The sequence below is a fragment of the Tyto alba genome, unplaced genomic scaffold (genome assembly GCF_018691265.1).
Source record: "Tyto alba isolate M040663 unplaced genomic scaffold, T.alba_DEE_v4.0 Super-Scaffold_23, whole genome shotgun sequence".
Taxonomy (NCBI): domain Eukaryota; kingdom Metazoa; phylum Chordata; class Aves; order Strigiformes; family Tytonidae; genus Tyto; species Tyto alba.
Window position 1 is genome coordinate 16,795,843 of NW_024881297.1, and position 15,555 is coordinate 16,811,397.

General features: G+C 43.6%; 1 protein-coding gene across 1 annotated transcript; it reads left to right on the top strand.

Moving 5' to 3' along the window:
- Positions 1-1,587: 1,587 nt before the first annotated feature.
- PGRMC2 (progesterone receptor membrane component 2) lies at positions 1,588-14,658 on the top strand. Its single transcript, XM_042797056.1, has 3 exons — positions 1,588-1,999; positions 12,562-12,717; positions 13,440-14,658. Exons 1-3 carry the CDS (start codon positions 1,627-1,629, stop codon positions 13,535-13,537), a joined length of 627 nt encoding a protein of 208 aa, XP_042652990.1. The 5' UTR covers positions 1,588-1,626; the 3' UTR covers positions 13,538-14,658.
- Positions 14,659-15,555: the final 897 nt, after the last annotated feature.

Below are 15,555 nucleotides of genomic sequence, written 5' to 3' on the forward strand. Positions count from 1 at the left end.
GTGACCAGACAATCCAAACATATGAGGATTCTGTGATAAAAACTGTTGTTAACCACAATCAAGATGTGACTTGTTGAGATAAAAGGACTTTCTTAATAGTGTTTACTTATACATATATTAAACAGTGCCTGCCTGGTTAAGAGGAATGGTAGTAGCATTTTAATTGCAAGTCCTTAACTGGCAAGAACTTCATCCTGTTTCTCTACAGAGGCAGTCATTACTGAACTGGCTCAGAGGGCAGATTAAACACCTAATCATTACACAGGGTGTTGAAAACACAAAGCTTTATGTAAAGGCTAAGTATAGTTAATATTATTTTCCACTGGGTTGAGCCTCCTGCACTGTCTACCACCCTCTGTGAAAACACTTGTGTTTTCCAGCTTCTGTGCCTGAGTTAGGTAATGGTGAATTATTCTTAAAGCTGATGTTATTACGCAGGGATGCTTCAGCACCATGCAGTTACGTGTAGTAACAATGTTTCTCAGGTCCAAAGTACTTCTATCACAATCGAACTCCAGGGAGAGTAGCAGAGCCGGTTCACATTCCCCAGGCCCAGTTATGCGTTTGTAGTGCAGCTCTTCTGCATCATCTGGCGAGACAGTCAGTGTTGTTTGGGACCACATTCACAAGATGAGAGGAACAAAAGGGCTAAATTCTGCCTAGGTCCTTGACTTCTCTGCAGATGTCATCCTACTGGGATGATGTACGTGCACCCACTCTTTCCTTGAAAATACTAAAAGTTTGAAGTCTTTCTCCTCACCTAACTGAACAAACTCACTCCCGGGTGATGGGTTGCACTTAACAAGATATGCTAACGCCATCTACATACCGCCACTACTACACCTCACAGCACAATGAATAATTCTAGTGGATTAGCCTACTGCTTGTAGCCTACTGCTTGTAATCCTCACGTTTTCTGACAGCAAAAATGGAAGGGCGTGCATACCCTAAGCAGTGAAATGCACCCATCAGTCCCCTGAGCTACGTCCCCAAGGCTTCCCTCCAGGAGCGGCCGCCGCGTCACCTCAGGGGCAGGCCACATTCCCCCCGGCGGCCAGCAAAACCACCTCCTCCCCGCCGCAGCCCTCCGCAGACGCACCGCCCCCTCAGCGGCCGCCGACAGGGCGCCACGCAACGCGCCTGCACCCGGCGCTGCCGGCCTTCGACCCTCTGCCGCGGCAGCGGAAGCACCCGCGCCCCGCGGCTCTAACGCGCTATCCCCGCCGCTCTCCCTCCGCCGCGCTCTGCTGTTGCTGTTGCAGACGGCGGCGGCTCCGCTGAGGAGCAGCGGGGCCAGAGCCGCTGTGGCGGCCGCGCCGCCCGAGACACCTCCCTCCCCTCAGCCTCCCGCCAACGCCACCTGGCCGCGCATGCGCGCTAGCGGCGGCGGCGGCCACGGCACCTCTCGCGAGCGGAGAGCGCGGTGGGGCGTGTCCGCGTCTGATTCGCCCGCCGGGCGCGAGCCTGCCGGGGATTGGCACCGCCCCCGGCCGTGGGATGTGGGGGGGGTGGGCCAATGGGAAGCGAGCGTAGCCGGAGCGGCGGGTGGGGGCGCGAGCGGGAGCGGGAGCGCGGGGCGGTCGCCTCGCGTCCTCGCGGGCGCGAGCGGGGCGGAGCCGAGCAGTGATGGCGGACGATGGGGAGGGGAGGCTGAGGACTGAGGGGAGCAGCGACGGCGGCGGCGGCTCGGCGGGCGGGGGTGCGGGGGAGCCGCCGGCCGGCGCGGCGGCGGCGGTGGGCGGCGAGATGCTGCTGAACGTGGGGCTGCTGGCGCTGGCGCTGCTGGCGGCCTACCGGCTGTACCTGCGCTGGGGGACGCGGAACGGGCCGGGGGGCGCGGCTCGGCAGAGCCAGGCCGCCGCTCTGCCGCGGATGAAGCGGCGGGATTTCTCCCTGGAGCAGCTGCGCGAGTTCGACGGGGCCCGCAACCCCCGCATCCTCCTGGCTGTCAACGGCAAAGTCTTCGACGTGACCAAAGGCAGCAAGTTCTACGGGCCCGGTGAGACGCCGGGGCCGTGGGGGAGGGAGGGAAGGGGGGTGTCCCTCGGCGGCAGCCGCCGTGCCGGGCGGGAGCTCCGCGCCGCCCCCGTAGCTGCCCGCCGCGTCCCGCGGGTGGGGCCAGGGGGGATGGCGGGGAGCGGCCGCGACGGGCCTGTCCCTGCCTTGCCGCCGGGGGTTGCTTGCAGCCGGCGCCCGGGCCTCGGCCCCACCTGAGGGGAGAGGGGGGTCGGGGGGTGGTGCGGTGGGTTTTGGGGAGGCCTCACCCCGGCCCCCAGGTTTATCTCGGGCGACCGGCTCCGTGCTCGCCGGCCTCACGCGTGGGAAGGGCCGCCGGCTGCTCGAGCTGGTGTCAGCGGTGCGAGCGGCCACCCGGCCCCGGCCGCCGCTCTCCGCAGCCCCTGGCTAGGCCCGCCCGCCCGGGGCCTAACGGAGTGTTGAACAGGTGATGCAGAACGGGTCTGGGTTCTATTCAGGCATCTGTCACACTTCCATCTTTCTAGTTGCCTGCATTTGGATGTGCAATGTTTAATTATTTTTTTTTCTTTCTGTCTTTCCTAGTAGGTTTCTCAAGTGCAACTGAGCAATGCTTCCTTCATTCTAGCTCTTATGGTTCAGGAAAGAAAAAAACCCAGCTGATTATTTATTTAGCTGCAAATACCATATTGAATATGAGTTTTAGTCAGGATAGAGGCAAACAGGGAGAGCCCAGGGATTGATATGTTGCTGCCGTTGAGAAGAATGCAGAAATCAACCTAACCTTTTAAACAGAAAGACAGGCAATACAGTTCTTTTGAGCGGAACTATATTCTTCAAAGGCTCAGAAAAGTGCTTCAAAGGCAATGCTGTGTTCCCATATTTACAGTGTAGATTGTGAAACTGCAGCATATTTTCTCATACTAACTGTTGTTTGTAATAATGAGGTGGATAAGCTTACTAGTGAGCACTGTGTTCACCTCTGGTGCCAAAGGAAATGAGGGTTATGACTGCTGATAATTTTCTTCCTTAAACAATGGTGGTTTGGAAAACTGGATCTAATTAAATTAGGCAGAAGTTTTCATAGTAGATATGGCAAGCATCCTTGTATGAGGTGTGGAGGAGAGAGAGAATACTTCCCCCCCCCCCCCCCCCAGGAAATAGTTCAAGTTAAGTAATTATTATTTTTTAATAATCATGGGTTACAAAAGAAAAATACAGAACTGGCATGTTACAAGTCCTTGGTTCTTACCAGGGAAGTGACAAGCAGTTGTACAGTTGAACTGGGCTAGTGTTTTGTAACTCTTGTTACCCTCAAGGTTTGCGGTACCAGCTCTGTTACCAGTCGCAGAAATTGAAACTGCCATAATTGAATCAGAATGCTTTTCTGACTGGGTACTGTAAAAGTTAACAGTGGAATCTAAGCTACTTTGTCATGCCTTCTGTTGTTTATTGAGCAGTAAAGCTGAGAAAATGCAGTCTGGTGTGCTGCAGCTTTGATGACATTTAATTGGGCTAGTTCTTTTGTTTCTCTCACTTGAGGGGTTTTTAAACTGAGATCTATGTGCTGATACAAAATGCAGCTAATACATAGGCTACATGAAACTTAAAACACCAGTAAGTTGACAGATTGCTTCATAAACTACTCCATGAAATAATACTGAACCATAATCTAAACATTCCATTTAGCTCTTTTGTGTATCAAACATAAATTAAAATTTAGACTCTCCATTGTAGATCATAGAATCACAGAATGGTTTGGGTTGGGAGGGACATTAGAGACCGTCTAGTTCCAAGCCCCCTGCCACAGGCAGGGACACCTTCCCCCAGCCCAGGTTGCTCCCAGCCCCGTCCAACCTGGCCTTGAACCCTTCCAGGGAGGGGGCAGCCACAGCTGCTCTGGGCAACCTGGGCCAGCGCCTCACCGCCCTCACAGGAAAGAGTTTCTTCCTTAGATCTAATCTGAATCTACCCTCTTTCAGTTTAAAACCGTTACCCCTTGCCCTATCCCTATACTCCCTGATAAATAGTCCCTCCCCAGCTTTCCTGTAGCCCCCTTGAAGTACTGGAAGGCTGCTGTAAGATCTCCCTGGAGCCTTCTGCAGGCTGAACAACCCCAACTGTCTCAAGCTCTCTCAGATATCATCACTGGTTCACTTTGTCAACCTCTGGAGGTCAATTATTGTGAGGAAGCTAAAGCTTTATGTTCTAGGACATCAGTCTGCTTTTTTGATAACTGGCAGCAGCTGGTTTCCCTAAAGCAGTGCTTCCAGCTTTTTGTGGGGAGGCACAAAGACGTTTTGTTTTTTTTTTTCCCTGTAGTGAAAGATTGCCTTTTTATAACAGAACTGACATCATCTATCAGATCTCTGTTACTTGGGACCACGCACATTAGAATAGTGATGCTCAACCTGTGCATCATCATCTGTGTGTTTTCTGCCAAACGTGTTGGTTTTTGAATCATTCTGATGTGGTTTCCCTGTACAGAAGCATGTTGGGGAATGTTTTCTTACAGCTGTTTTGTAGCTGAAAATAAAAAACCCTAGTAGGTAGTTTGCAGGCCTTAAAAGATCTGAGAAAAGTTAGGTGAAGAAGTCATCTACTTCTTCAGTAAACACAACTACAGTAAAGCTGGTTGATGCCTTTTCAGAAAGACTTCAGTCAGAGTAGCCAGATGTTTGCAGCAGTTCTCTTGGTAATTTTATGCCTCATAGCTGGAGTATGGCAAGAGAAGTGCAAAGTGTACCAACAAAGGCATGGCCAAATTTTGTTTAACGGAAGAAACAGTTGAGGGCACTGGCTTTGCTGACACTGCAGGCTCGGACTGTGAGCCTTTTGTACTTTGTTGAGGTACAGATGCGAAATAGTACTTCAGCAGAAAGCATGGTCTGAGGGCTCACTGTCAAATCTTAAGTATGTCCTGACTGCTGGGTTAATGCTGAATAATGTGGCTGTCTTGGAAAGCTTCTGATCTTTTGAAATGAAGGTCTATTATTTTTTTTTCCTTCAGTGTAGTTTGGATGCAAAGGAGTTCCTTATTTTTCTACTTAGAGCAGAAGACTTAAAATGCACAGAATTGTCATCTAGTCCAGATTACTATCCAGTGGTTGAGATTCCATTAAAATTCCCACCAAGTTTCTTATTTTATCAGAAGCTGTCCTGTTTCCATCCACAGAATCCTGTTATACTTTGGTCTGTTCTACTGAAGACCCCTTCACATACATAAAGATATTTTTAAAAAGTGGTAGATTGTTGAAGTCATCCATTCAAATAGCCATGATTGAAAACTTCAGTTTCTTCAACATTTTATCAAAATGTTTTCCAAATTTGGGGTTTTTTTTCTCATATTATCTTCTTTAAGCTTTCCACAATTCATCTTGTTGGTATCCTTGTAGTCTTTGGAATGTCTAATGCATTTTAGCTAGGAGCAAGAAAAGGTTGTATCGCACATTTAACTGTCTCTGCCTTCAAAAATCACTTTGCTTGCATTGAACTCTTAAATTAAAACTTCACTTGCCAGTTTCTTTTCCAAGATTCTGCTTCCTGGAATAGTCCTCTGTCCTGCAAGTATACCTTTTCTTTCAACACTTCACTCTTACTTGTATTAAATACCATCTCTGTTTGTGCCCATATGAGTAAGTGTCCTAGAATGCCTTGCATGGTTATTAATTTTAATTAATTGCCTTTTCCTTTTTCACCCGCAAACTCTAAAAGAAGTAAAGTAAACAATTAGGGGCTCACTAGTGAAAATATCAGGTAACCAGTTTCACAGAAGTTGTTCTGGGATGATTTCCCCATCTGTAACCACATCTCATGACTTAGAGTCTAACATTTAGTACCTTTAGTGTGTGCTGTGTTGGTTTTATGTCCTTATAATGAGAGACAGTTTTTACTGGTTCATTTAATTTCATGTTTGTGTCAAGATTCCTGTTACTATATTGGTCAATAGAAAGACATAGTAAGAGTTAAAGTTGTGTTAGCCAGTCTTAATATTTAGCCTTTAAATTGGCATGCTAAGATAATGCTGTAAGCAGGGATGAAAAATATATGGCTTTGAGCATGACAAAGCAAGATTATATGCAATACGGTGTATGCAACTGTTCCGCGTCATTTCTTGGTTTTTAATGTTTCATGATTTTTAAAAAATCAATTTCCTGACTTTCCTTTACTGCAACACATTGTCACTGTCAACTTAGTTCTTATTCCATTCTTGTCTTTCAAAGTGTCATGAAGATTTCTGCTTCCCAGTTTGCTAAGAGGAATAGATGAGGTAGTAGTAGTTCCTTCCACAAAAATTCCCATCATAATTCATTTTTTCATGAGGGAAAAATTACCTTTATTTCATGTTGCAAATCCAGTTAAGAACTGTGATTTTGGATGTTAAATACTGTGAAAAATTCTGTAGTAAATGGCTGTCATTTTTTTTCCCATCTGATGCTGTTAGGCTTCCTTTGGAATTGAGTGCTGTAAACTTCATTGTCTCTCCATTTAAAAGGTGGCACCGATGCTTTTCAATACATCCTTTACAAGGGTATATTTAGAGTGAAATGTTGCAGGAGGGACATCTTATATGCTATATCTGGAGAATTCTGTTAAGGGTGGCCTTATCTTAATACAACAGGCCGAGGGTTTGCAGATAAGTGTGGAGGATCAGACAGGGGAAAGAGGTGCTTCCTGTAAGGTGTGTAACTTCTATTTTTTGTCTTTGTCAGCTCTTTTGTGTCTGTGTAATGGAGGTCTGTCTTGCTTCGGGACTCAGCTTTTCCAAGAAACAGCATTTCTGGATAAAAAAAGCTAAGTTCCTACCAGTAGTAGTAAAACTAAGGAGGTGTATATATATTGGCAAGAGGTTGTTTCCATACTTCTGATGAAACGGAGTAGTGCCTTTGCCACCAGGTTGAAGGGGTTTTTCTAAGCCCTCAGCCCATGCTCACAGAGAGCAGGGGGCAGTAAAGTGGTTTTGTGCAGGAAGATGCATCACTGTCTCCTCTGCTTCTGCTTTCTGTGTCTGTCAGCAATCTAAGTCTTTTTTTTCCCCCCCTTTTTTAATAACCTGAATATATTCCTCAAAACTTGAACAACTGTGTGCTTGATAAAAGGTCTGTGTAAATCCCTAGTTCCTATTTAAACCATTCAGGTTCCAGTCACCTGGAAGGTTTGAGGGGCCTGATCAAGCAGGTATGCTCAAAGCAGGATACATTGGGATGTGATAGTGGCATCATTGTTAATGACATATAGATGTTAAATCTGGTACATGGCAGTGAAGCTCTCTTCCATTTAATCAAAAAACTTGGCCAGCATTTGCCTGCCTTATTATGAAATAAACCAGTGACCAGAGCATGTAGGATCTAGGTCCTCCTCAAGTGCAGAGCTGTCTTCCAGGCATCTCCAGACTACTGAACTACAGGGCTGCCCCTTTAGTTGAAATTGGGTCATTGATTCTGGCACTTTTTTTCCCAGAGTTAAAAAGGAAGCAAGTGAAAGAGAAACTGAAGCCCTCTGGTCTTGTGCCTAAGAAGTTGAGCTTAGACCCCTCTTTCTAAGCAGTTCCCATCTTAGCTGGTAGACTTTGTGGATCACTCTCCTAAGAACACTTACTTCAATGCAAGTTGTAACTTAAAATGACCCACATCTTTCCTTTTATGTAAATCTGGAGCAGTAAAGTTAAAATTATGTCACCTTGAATTCCCAGTGATAAATGTTATTAGAAAGCTTCAGCTTTCAAGCTGCATCTCAAAATGGATTTGTCTAATTTGTATCTTTTTCATTCCCTCATAAAAGATGCAACACTGAACAAACACATGGCAGGGTTCAGATGGAAAATTTTAAACAGACAGTAGAGATGTTACTTTGATTTGGAGTGGAAAAGGTAGACACAGTGGTAGAATAGTGCAGCTGTCAATAATTTTGTGGTCTGGCTCCCTTTGTTCCTTTAACTTACATTAAAGGAGAGATTAGCCTTTATTCTCGTCTGCAGTTTAAGAAGTGTTGTCCATGAATTTCTAAGCTTCAGACAAAACTGGGTTGTATTTCCAGTGACTGCATGAAGCCCACAGATGCAAAGAACATCTGCTAGGCTTTGCATATTTGGTGATTGCTTGGAAGTGCTTTTTGACTGCTAGACGAAACCAAGGCTGGTTTAAAACTGAACTTTGTTAACCTGTGTGGCTTCTTTGAAGAACTTGTATGGGCCTCGTGCAAGTGAATACAATTCTTAGATTACAAATCACCTTGTTAGATATAAAGTCCACATGTGACAGTGTGACTGGTTGCAGTCCCTGTGCCAACAGTTGGAGCAATCCAAAGTTCAGTGTAGGATGATCACCTTTGTTACTAGTCTTGGAGCAACAGTCAGGGCTGTTCTGCAAAGCTGTGTAGAACTGGTCAGATAGCCTCTTTGGTAAGCCAAGAATATCTACTCAAAAGCTGAATGCCAGCATAGGTTTTGCTGGGGGGAACTATTGGCCAAACAGGTTGAAAATTGAAACATGTGCTGTTACAAGATCCAGTTTGGCCAGTTTTGGAGCAAGTGACTAGAAGCAGTGCTTCCAGATAAAAACTTCAGCTTGGACAGCTTCATATCTCAAATTTTTAAATACAGTGCTTTAATGTTATTTTTCCTTGCCTGCTGTTGTTTTAGGGTATCTGCAAAGAGAAATTAAATCTTCATTTGAGAACCAAAACAGAGCTAGGAGATGCAGAAACTCTGAGTGCAGGAATTGGAAAGGTATTTTTACTGGCTGAAGATACTTTGATTTTTGCCAATTCTCAAGCCACCCAGTTCATTTGTGAATAAAGATGAATGTCAGGCTGGAACAAGATGTCAAATTCATCAAGGCGGCCAGATTTTTAACTGGATTCTGAAAGAAAGCGAGGATCTGCAAGTGGTGGGAAGCAACATTTTGCATGCATTGTAGCTTAGAGGAAAGGCATACTTTATCCAGGGTAGAGTTGTGAGGTAAATGAGGACTTTATACGGGGGAGAAAGGCAGTGTATAAATATGGTGGTATAGATGTGGAGATATGTAGGCAAATATGTAGTCTTGGTAACTGTTTGGTCTCAGAGCTAAAATAAACAAAGGTTCTGAAACAAAGCGTTTTAATATGTGAAAGCAATGATGGGAAGAAAAGCATGCTTCAGGGAACAAAGTTTTCCTTCATGTAAGGCTCATAGCTCTGTGTAGTCAAGTAACATGTAGCAGATGTGTTTTAATGGGTTTTGACACTTCCCTGACTTTCCATTTGTTTATGTGAGATGCCAAATAGGAGTGGGAGGAGAACTTTTTAAAGAGATATTTGACCATGCAGACAGCTCATGTGGGGCTACAGCAGAACCAAACTGCTGAAATGTGATGGTCTCAAAATCAGTTTGGTATGTATACCTGTACTAATAGCATCTCTTTTTGCAATCTCTTCAGTGTGTCTATCATGTCATGGTGCAATCAATTATTTAGAACAGGAGCCAGTCTAAATAGGTAGGCAGACAAAGGAAAGAAAAGGAGGACTTTGGATAGGGCTTGCAGAGTAAATTGCATCTGGTCATGAAAGAGCTCTGTGGGAGTATGTCTAGGATTGCACTAATGTCTTTACCTCAGAATCATGTTCTTGAAGCACGTTTTTCTCCCCAGGGTTCCCTATGTTGGGACCTTCCTGGATGATGCTCCAAGCACAATGAAATCTGATATGCAAAACACCTTTATTATAAATACTGTTGCACCAGTATTTATATACAGTGAATAAAAGACTAGGGCTTATAGCAAAACCCCAGACCTGTATATTCTGTATTAATATAAAATACTGTACTTAATCTCTGTGTAAAAGTATCTGCATGGAAGCTTTAAATCTTGAAATAGATTGCTCACACTGAGATCTCTGAACTTCTGCTTTAGCGACCCTGCAACTAAGGTGAATCCAGGCTTGCACTTTTTAAAAAATAATCATAATTCAATGTTTGCCTTTTAGTAAAGGATTAAAAAATGGGACACACTTCTAAGTTACATTTGCAGAGCTGGAATTTGAGATGCTGTCTTCCAAATCCAAAGGCTGTTTTTTACTAGCTAACATTCTGTTGAGTGCTTGGACCTGGCTTGATAGTTTCTCTGTGGCTCCTGAATACTTCAGTAGTAAACATAATGGAATATTAACATTTAAATTCAATTTTAGAAAAGAAAATAATATTGGTGCGATAACATCTGACATTACAATATATTTGCAGAAATTTTGCATCCATTGATCTTAATGGAAACTGATACATTCTAAAAGCATTCATACTTTCAACTAAGTATATTATTGAGACGTAAGGGTGTTCAGGGGTTGATACTGATCAATATAATTCTCTTCTTAATAGAAATAATTGGAGTCAAGCTGGTGGACCAAGAGGTGGCATCTCAGCAGCTGCTGTAAAACTCCACAAACCACTAAATGCAGGCAAGGTAGAAGGGAGCAGGAACAGTGTGCTTCTCTAACTCTGGTTAGCCAAAATTTTGAAAACACATCATGCAAGTAGCTAGTACAGTTTATGGAAACATTTGTTTTAAACACTTCAGAGAAAGGAAAAACTGAGGACAAAACATTGTTGGTGGGGGGGTTAAGTAGCAATTTTTAATTGCTCTTAAGGATTTACTGACTGTGTGTGGTCTTTGTAAGTGCTGTTTGTAGCTCCCATGTTCTTCACTCAGAACATCAAAATCTTGATCACTTGCACGATAGCTGTTTTGGAGTGAAGCAAGACTTTTTGTTTGAAGAAGCTCTGTGTTATGTTGCAGATGAGGGCCATCACTATCTCTTACCCTGGTTTATGGGAAGTGACTGAGCATGCAAAAATGAGTAAATATCTTGGTACAGGCTTGGTTTCAGTCTTTGGATCCTGTTTTTCATATAAACATCTAATTCGGGACGCAAATAGGAAAGATGGAGTTCCCAAGCCCTTTTGACTTTGTTTCTCTTCAGTAGCATAAATGTAGTCCCAGACCCCAGAGGTGGTTACTGTGAATGCCGTTCCTGGAGCTAAGTATCTGAGGGGATGAGCACAGGTATGGTGTTAATTTTTATGGTTGTCTCTTATGGCCAGATTTGTACAGCACAAGCTTCCAGGTGGTAGTTCTCTGATGTCTACTTCTTGTGAAATTTTGCTTTTAAATCAGTTGGTTTATTTCCAGAGAGACAAGGGAATTGTCTTTGGCACACAAGCCACCCTTCTGTTCTCAGGTTTGACTGTAAGCAACTTACAATGCCAAGCACTCTGGGGCGGAGAGACGACACCAGTTCTGGTGAGGACGTAGTTTCTTCTATCCCATATGGTACTCGGGTTCCCTGCTTCAGGAGTTCTTTCTGCTGCGTTCAGCCTCTGTCTCAACGCCGAAGGCAATGCCCAGCAGGAGCAGATAGGTGTGGCGGCTGGAGCAAGCGGCCTGGGAGGAAACCAGCCTCTCTGAATGATTTCCCATGGCTCATCCTGGTGCAGAAGAGGTCTGAGGTGCCACAGCAGGCAATAGAGGGGGTGAAGGACAGTGTGTTGCCACTTGCTTGTGTTCATTTTGCCCATGGGTGCTGCCTTTTCTTCAGGCTGATGGCCACTGTTGTCTTCTGAGAGGTAAACCAGAGAAGGGTTCTGGCCTATTTATCTTGAAGTAGCGAGCACTCTTTAGAATGCCTTCGGCATTTCCCTGTTGCTTAGTTGCTGCAGTTAGCACAGAAAATCTTAAAGTGTTGTTCTGTTTTGTTTTGGGTTTTTTTTTTTTAATTGAGCTGAATTAAGGTATTTGTTTTTAGGTCAGGAAAATGTAAGTTAACAATATGCTTCAAGTTCTTTAGATGAATTAAAATTTGGGAAAGCCAGTTACCTACCTCATCCTGGAAGTTGTTGGTTTGCAAATCATTCCATTCTCTTTGTAATAATATTTGAAAGTCATTGCTCCAAATTCTATTAGCATATTTGTGCTGCTTTGCATCAGTCAAAAAGCACAAAGGAAGCTTTATGTTCTTAACATGAAGATTTATGCAGTTTTCAAGAACAATACAGGATAGGTACGTGGGTGATCTGCTGCTCCAAATAAATAAGCTTCTTTCTACAGAAGTAAGAAATGTGTCAAAAGACGCACTGTCAAGTATGCAGAAAGTTGTGGTGGATCTATAAGTGAAGCGGAATTATTCATTAGCACTCTTAAGTTCTATTTATTGAGAAAATTCAATGGATTTCTAATTAAGGTGTGTATACAGTTTGCCTTTATTCCTGCCTGACTTGTATTTTATGTTTTGCTTAATAGAAGTGCATTTCTTTTGAATTCCAGCTTCCAGCCCCTTTGGAATTTACATCAACTCACTTGCATCATGGCAGGGATTTTTCCAGAGATCCCTTCAAAGCTATTTTCCTGGTTCTGCTTCTCTCGGCTAGTGATACTGTCTCCCAGTGATACTTCAGTTTGAGTTGCAGTGCTGCTGAATGTCGAGCAGCTGTGGCGTTGAAAATGCTGCTGTTCCCTTCACTGCAGAAGTTTAATGTATGGCTTCGGCAGACTATATAAAGAACTGAGATTGGTCACTGTAAACAAAGGCTTGAAGGTATCGATTTTGTCTTTTTGTTTTCAGAGGGTCCATATGGAATATTTGCTGGCAGAGATGCCTCCAGGGGACTAGCAACTTTCTGTCTAGATAAAGATGCACTCAGAGATGAATATGATGACCTATCGGACTTAAATGCTGTACAGATGGAAAGTGTAAGAGAGTGGGAAATGCAATTTAAAGGTAAATTCTCAAATTAGCAGCACATCTTTAGCTTAAGGAAATAATAGAAATGAATGATTTGGGCTTGGGGCAGCTTTTAAAGAGACGTTGACAGTACCATTAATAATGCAATGTGACTTTCTTAGGAAAAGACAAGGGATTTCAGGCCTTTCTTTCATAGAGAGGATTCCACTACATCCCACTAGAGCTTTCCCAGACTTTTAGTTTTATACAAGAAAACTGTTCCCTTCTCAGTTCTTCAGCCCAGAATTTCACTCTTGAATCTCAGTGTAGCTTTGCTGGTGGAACTACTGCTTGGAGCTGGCTGGCTTTGGAATTAGGATCAGGACTAAAGAGTTGGCTTGGCATGAAGGGTTGAACAAATTTGTTTTGAAGTAATTTCTCAAAAGTATGGAAGTATGCCTCTGGAGGGAGGGGGGAGTAATTTTTCACATTAATTGCAATCAAAACGGCCTGGTTTTAATAACAGTGTTTTCAGCCATTGTGTGATAAAGCTTGCCTGATTAGCTGCAGAACTGAAACAAAGTACTCAGAGAAGGAGGTGAGCAGCAAGGGTAGCAAGAATGTTTTAGGAGGCTGAGCTTGCTGATAAATTGCCATCAACGCCCATGACTTAGGTTCAGAATCTTAGTGTACAGGAGAACGAGTGAATTTGCAGCAGTGCAGACTAACTAGCAAATGCAGCTGTATTTGATTGTAATGGAATCATCAATCTTTTTCAGAAAAATATGACTACGTAGGTAGACTCCTAAAACCAGGGGAAGAACCATCAGAATACACAGATGAGGAAGATACCAAGGATCACACTAAACAGGAATGAACTTTGTAAACAACCAAAGTCAGGGGCCTTCGGAACTGCAACCTCTTTATTCCCCATCACAGAATGTCCTGCATCTTTGGGTACAGTTCATCTGCTGCGAAAAACATTCAACAGGTTTTGTACAAGGAAAATAATATACTCACAAATGAAGATTTGAATACTAGACATTATTTGTGCTGCCAAACTTTTTGTTGCAGTTTATTTGTAATGTCTGGTTAGGCTTCAGTAGTGAAGAGGGGCCAGGGATTGAAAGGCAAAACCGCTATTCCTTTTTATCAGTAAGCTGAAGCCTTCAAATAGTAAATATTGCAAGCTCTCTAAAAGACGCGAGTCTTCAAGCTCAGTGGAAGGTTTGAATCTTGTTTCATGTGTGTCTTCTTTCTTCAGCATTAAAGACGTACTCATGTACATCAGTATCAGTAGGTTAGACTACTGAAACTGGTGTTAAAATGTGAATTTTCAATTTCGTTTTGTATGTGGGTGTTAGTAGCCCTGGCAGAATACTTCAGTTCTCTAAGAGAAGTCCATGTAGATTAGGATGGGGGTAAAATTCGTCCTTTCCTCAAAAGGATTGGGTAAAACTGTTTCCTCTGCAACAGCTATTATCTGAAGCCTGCCTCTCCCCCCTTTTCTCATCCTCTAAATCAAATCAAATCAAATCTTAATTGTGCCTTATTTCGCTTACATAGACTTGAATTGTTTTAAGGGACAGCCCCAAAATTCTGGTTTCATAGTCACTACAAGCAGCATTGAGACTGAAGTTAGAATGTTCTGTTGACTGGAAAACCTTGATGTCATTCTGTGTATAGAATGTAAAAGAGGAATACTCAGTGTTACTGCCATATGTTAATACTACATATACTTAAATTAGCATTGTGATGGCCAAATGCATACTCCCATGCTTCTTTTTAAGTAATTACAAACACACAAAAAATTCACCCTTCCTCCTCTTCCAGAAGCTGCCTAACTTTTGGGAGCATAGCCTTCACACCCCCGTAGAGTGAAGGGGCCTGCGCGCGTGTGTATGTGTGTGTGTCTGTCTGAATGCAAGACTTGGGAGGGATTGTTTCTGCAGATATTGTAAATACGAGTACCATTTTAATAAAGCATGTACAATACCACATGTGCTGTCAGACTTTATGTAGAAGCTGTTAAGCAGAGCTGGAATGTGATGGTATACAAAGAAAGGGGAGGACGTCTTGGCTATGAACTGCCCACCGCTATTAATACTGTTCCTTGTCCTCATGGTGGTATTTCTCCTTTCAAGTCCCAGCTTGTGAAGAATCTTGAAGACTTACTCAGGTAAGCTGTATTTAAGAGAATAAACCTATGCCAATGCAGTTATGGTGGAAAAAAAGTGATGTAAATTCTAGGAAATCATGTAATATACGGTAAAAGGAATACGTCTCGTGGCATTAATAGGACAAGAACGCTCGAGATCTATACATGGGATCACTCAACATATTGTAGAAATTTCACCATCTGTTCTGCTAAATCCGCAACGGTGACACTACTAAGTTCATGACTTGCAGCTTTATGGCTTACATCTGTACCTCTGCAGATTTCACCTGTGCTAAGTCTATAGTAACAGATTTTTATATATACACATTCTGTTGAACTGTAAACTGTGAAATTCCAGGGACTACTTCCTTTTTATTACTATTTGACCGAAAGAGATTTATATTGATGTAAATGAAACAAATAAACAAAAATCCTCTGAATCATACGTAATTTGTGTGCCCTAGAAGGCAGGCTCTTCCTTGCATATCCAGTCTTGGAATGGACTAGTTTTATCACCGCAGTAGTGACAGGACTGCGGCCATTTCTCCACAGAAGTTAGGTTACACTTGCAGGTTCCTGCAGTAGAATAAGCACCTGCAAATCCCTGGACCCTGCTGAAAGGCCGGGCGTGCTGGTGCGACTAGCCACACAGAGAGGTGGCTGCCAAGGGACAACCACCACCTTCCTTGCCTAGGACAGGAGCTAGGAGTGCTTAAGCAGCAGTTATTTATCTGGAT

Coding starts and splice junctions, on each gene's coding strand:
- PGRMC2 (XM_042797056.1), top strand. CDS start 1,627: ATGGCGGACGATGGGGAGGGGAGGCTGAGGACTGAGGGGAGCAGCGAC. Junction 2,000..12,561: donor CAGCAAGTTCTACGGGCCCG/GTGAGACGCCGG, acceptor TTTTGTTTTCAG/AGGGTCCATATGGAATATTT. Junction 12,718..13,439: donor GTGGGAAATGCAATTTAAAG/GTAAATTCTCAA, acceptor AATCTTTTTCAG/AAAAATATGACTACGTAGGT.